The sequence below is a fragment of the Oratosquilla oratoria genome, chromosome 7, assembly GCF_046742065.1.
Source record: "Oratosquilla oratoria isolate Oo_2021 chromosome 7, ASM4674206v1, whole genome shotgun sequence".
In the NCBI taxonomy this organism is placed as follows: Eukaryota; Metazoa; Arthropoda; class Malacostraca; order Stomatopoda; family Squillidae; genus Oratosquilla; species Oratosquilla oratoria.
In genome coordinates, this window is record NC_134783.1 from 4,465,001 (window position 1) to 4,470,164 (window position 5,164).

At 40.8% G+C, this 5,164-nt stretch overlaps 1 protein-coding gene across 1 annotated transcript in view; it reads left to right on the forward strand.

Annotated features, from left to right (window-relative positions):
- LOC143026968 (uncharacterized) overlaps nt 1–4,390 on the forward strand; it is a 4,565-nt gene extending 175 nt beyond the window's left edge. Inside the window, exons 2-4 of the mRNA XM_076187764.1 lie at nt 922–3,695; nt 3,915–4,032; nt 4,320–4,390. Of these exons, the coding sequence (XP_076043879.1) occupies nt 922–3,695; nt 3,915–4,032; nt 4,320–4,390 (2,963 nt within the window). The remainder of the gene's footprint in view (nt 1–921; nt 3,696–3,914; nt 4,033–4,319) is intronic.
- The last annotated feature ends 774 nt before the right edge of the window (nt 4,391–5,164 follow it).

The following is a 5,164-nucleotide window of genomic DNA, read 5'->3' on the forward strand; positions in this document are numbered from 1 at the left end:
AATCATAATACCACACTATAGTACCCGGTATTATATAGTACCTTCACTTTATATGGTACCTTCAATTTATACGTTACCTTCAATTATATGGTGTACCTTCAATTTATATGTTGCCCCGCATCTCCACCATTTTGTTATGCCATGACTTCCCAGGGCACGATGATCCCCGAGTATTCTAATTGAGGGCCCCAATATGGCGTAACAAAGTCCGAATTATGAGAGAGGACTTGGGCCCTTAAGTTATGTGTAATTATCAGTCAACTGTTTCTTAAGAGCATTCCACTATATTGTTTCAAATAAAGAGCAACAAAGGAAAATAGATTTAATTATAAATGAAAGCTTAAGCATGACAGAACAAGTCCAATTTAGAATAAGATGCTGCCGGCGAATGAGAATTGAAACATGGAAAAGCCGGCAGCTTTTAACAAGAGTATTAAAGAAAATAAAGATCTTTGCACAAGTATAACCATTACCATATAGACATAGACACACACGGAATAATATAATCAAAGTTAATTTACTCACTAGAGACCTAACTGCACTGGAACTAAAAATGTTTAATCTTACTTGACACAGGGTATTCTCACCAGTTCTTACCAGCTCGGTCCCTCCAGGCAATTGACTAACTCACCTGGCCGACCGCACACGTCACCTTCGGCCACCAATAAAGCAAAACTAAAGGCATCCACATTCTTTGTTACAAGATACAAATTTATATCTGACTGTACATGACGATTACATATAATTATTCATGTACTAGTGCGTTTAAGCATTCACATTACACCACCATACAAGGAATACATTCATCGTACGTTCGAACCTATTTGCTAGAAAAGGAAGTAAGTAGAATTGATCGAGCTGCCAGATTGGCGGAAAATTATACATTAACGCATAAATCAAGTAAGCCTCCTTCCCCTCCAGGCATTCCTCAACCTCAAGAGGGAAAGGTACACAAGGGTAAAGGTACCTGGACCCTGGGTAAAAGCAATACAGATGTGTTAAAAATTGGTTGCTTTTACTGTAAACAATTTGGGCACGTAAGGGCAAGGTGTCCTGAGTTGACTAGAGAGAAACGTGTTGCTAATGTAACTTTGCTTTCTGCAGATGTAAAGGAAAAAGGGGATGCTGATGTGGGAAGAGAACGCAGTCTGTTTAACCCATTTGTATTCCCTGGTACAGTGTCTGTCGAGGAGGATGGGCCCGGAGTGTCTGTAACTGTGTTGCGAGACACTGCTGCATCGCTCAGTATGGTATTACAAAGCGCTGTTCCTGACGTAGAACAGGCGTTGACGGGTGAGCATGTATTGATAAAGGGCGTTGGGGGGACAATGACGGTTCCCCTGTGTAAGTTGTTCCTCCGAACAGAATTATTATCTCGGCCTGTGTTGGTTGGAGTTGGAGAGACTTTACCTGTTGAGGGAGTGAGTTTCTTGCTAGGAAATGATATAGCGGGAAAGTTAATTGTGCCTGATCCCGTGGTGAGTACGACTCCACTGGAATGGGATCCTGCCGAGGGTTTGGAAAGCGAGTGTGGAGATATTTTCCCAGCATGCGCAGTTACTCGCAGCCAGGCAAGGATGAAAACCAGTGAAGAAACTGCTGATATGGATATTAGTAGTTTGTTTAATGTAGACTCTAGTACAGGACCTGCTGTTAAGCCAGATGAACTTGCTGATCGTGATGTGGATTCGCCTAGTCCCGGGGTTCTGCCGTGCAGTCTGACTAGTGTTAAGGTGAATGAAGCGCAGAGTAATGTAAGTGAACGTGTGGATTTAAGTGTTCTCCCAATGACTCGTAGTAATCTGACATCTGCCCAGAAAGCTGATAGGTCATTAATCCCATTATTTGCAAGGGCCATAGAAGAGAAGGACATCTCAAATGAAGCTACATGTTATTATACGCGTGATGATGTACTAATGAGAAAATATAGACCGCCAGATGTTCCTGCAAATGAGAGTTGGTGCGAGTTTCATCAGGTTATCGTTCCGGACGTGTATCGAGAGAAAGTCATCAGTCTTTCACATGACTACATAGGAGGACATCTGGGTGTGCAGAAAACTTTGGATAAGATTATCAAGTACTTCTATTGGCCTGGTATCCATAGACAAGTAGCACAATATTGTAAAACATGTGAAACATGCCAGTTGATAGGTAAGCCTAACATTGTTATTCCTCCTGCACCGTTGCAACCTATTCCCGTGGTGCCGGAACCTTTTACCCATGTGATAATTGATGTCGTGGGCCCGCTTCCTAAAACCAAAAAGGGGCATCTGTACATGTTAACCCTAATGTGCACTACCACCAGGTATCCAGAGGCCATTCCACTGCGTTCCATTACAGCCAGGACTGTGTTGCCAGCCTTGACAAAGTTCTTCACCCTATTCGGAATACCGAAGATTGTGCAGTCCGACAGAGGTACCAATTTTGTATCCAATATCTTCAGGCAAGTAATGTCTCTTCTTGGGATTAAACAATATATTGCATCTGCTTATCATGCCCAAAGCCAAGGAGCCTTGGAACGTTTTCATGGAACCTTTAAAACAATATTAGCAAAGTATGGTCATGAGACTGGAAATGAGTGGGATGTGGGTTTGCCATTCCTTCTATATGCGATCAGATGTGCTAAGCAATCTAGTCTCGGGTTTTCTCCAAGTGAACTATTGTTTGGCAGAGACATAAGAGGACCCATGAAGCTACTCCATGAGAGCTGGATAGACTTGGAGCATGCCGATAACTTGTCTGAGTATGTGTCTAAGTTAAAGGAAAACCTAGATGTGGTACACAGGTTTGCACAATGTAATTTAAAACTAAGTCAAGAAAATATGAAGGAAAATTATGATAAAGATGCAGTAGAACGTAACTTTGAGGTTGGGGATGAAGTTCTGTTGTTCTTGCCCGTAAGAAAGTGTCCATTACAAGCAAGGTACAAGGGACCTTTCAGAGTTATAGGTAAACGGGGAGATTTGAACTATGTGATATCCACTCCTGATCACAGGAAAACAAAAAGGTTAGTACATGTAAACTTGATTAAGAAGTACCATAGAAGAGACTCGGGAAGTGCTGCTAAGACAGAAGAGAAGGTAGATGGTACTGTAAATAGTTTAGAAGTTGTAGAGATGCAAAGTGAAGACAACCTTGATAAAATTCCTGTAGGTAACAAACTCAAGAATTCTGATGTCCTTGCTAATCTAAATAGTAAGTTGTGTCATTTGTCTGACAGCCAACAGTCAGATGTTTCAGAATTACTGCAAGAGTTTGTGGAAATCTTTGGAGATGTGCCGAGACCAACGACTGAGGCAGTTCATCATATTGAACTAGTGGAAGGTGCCGCCCCGGTAAGAGAAAAGCCCTATAGAATGTCCCCCCATAAGGCAGCTATTCTCCAGAAAGAGGTAACATTTCTTCTTGATAATCACTTAGCAGAGCCAAGTAAGAGTGACTGGGCTGCTCCATGTATTCTTGTGCCAAAAGGAAATGGGGAGTATAGAATGTGTACTGATTACAGAAAACTTAATGCACTTACCAAGGCTGACAACTTCCCTCTTCCTCGCATAGATGACTTAATTGACTCAATCGGCAAGGCCAAAATTATAACTAAATTAGATTTGATGAGTGGCTACTATCAAATGCCACTGTCTGAGGAGGCAAAACGTGTGTCAAGTTTCATAACGCCTAGTGGACTATATCAATACAAAGTAACTTCATTTGGCTTACGGAATGCACCCGCAAAGTTTTCGCGTCTAATGTCTAATGTTATTGCAGGCTTGGAAGGTGTGTGTGTGTACATCGATGATCTGTGCGTGTATTCTCAGACGTGGGAGGAACACTTGAATTCCCTGAGGTCCTTGTTTGAGAGGTTAAGGAAGGCTAGGTTGACTGTCAATCTAATGAAGACTGAGTTTGCTCATGCAAAGGTGACCTTTTTAGGCCATGAGGTGGGTTACGGTACGGTTGCACCTGTGCATGCCAAGGTTGAAGCCATAGAGGCTTTAGCTGCTCCGGCCAACCGTAAAGCAGTCCAGCGTTTCCTAGGTATAGCGGGATATTATCGGAGATTCTGCCCTAATTTTAGTAAACTTGCTAAACCACTCACTGACTTAGTAAGTCCTAAAGTAAAATTTAAATGGACATTAGAATGTCAAGAAGCCTTTGATAAGATAAAGTCAATCCTTACTTCCAAACCTGTCTTGCATGGTCCTGATTTCTCCAAAAATTTCACTATTAATGTTGATGCTAGTGATGTTGCTGCAGGAGCTGTGTTAATGCAAGAACATGATGGAATATTGTTTCCTGTATGTTATATGTCTGCGAAATTCAAGAAATACCAAAGACACTACAGCACTATAGAGAAGGAAGCAGCAGCGTTGTTGATGGCTTTGGAAAAATTTGATGTGTATGTTGGAAATAACCCACAAAAAATAACTGTTTATAGTGATCATAACCCTCTTGTCTTTGTGAACAATATGAAAAACAAGAACATGAGGTTGACAAGGTGGTGGTTAGCTTTACAGCCATACAACCTGGAAATAAAACATGTGAGCGGTAAAAATAATGTAATTGCAGACAGTTTATCAAGACCGTACTAAAGTCTTCTGACAATCGTGGTTTCTGTACTGTGGTATTAGGGTCACGACTACTGTATGGTAATCTAAGTGTGGTTGAGGCTGGTTGTTTATTGCCTCGATATCTTGTAATGTACTATGAATTAATGTATAAGTTTATTTTACTATTTTTGGAACTTGTAGTTGAAAAATGCACTATTCCGGTTATAAACATTATTGTGTTTAATTTAAAGGTGGGGGTGTTATGCAAGAGTGCATTTTTTCTATGATAAACTATGTATCATGTAAATTATGTATTGTGTATGTATTATGTACTATGTATGAAACTATGCATTATGTATGAAACCATGTACTATGCAAGTTTATTGTCCGTTCGCCTTCAACGACTACTGTCGTCTGCTAGGTGATACGTTGTTCGAAGGTACGATGAATGTATTCCTTGTATGGTGGTGTAATGTGAATGCTTAAACGCACTAGTACATGAATAATTATATGTAATCGTCATGTACAGTCAGATATAAATTTGTATCTTGTAACAAAGAATGTGGATGCCTTTAGTTTTGCTTTATTGGTGGCCGAAGGTGACGTGTGCGGTCGGCCAG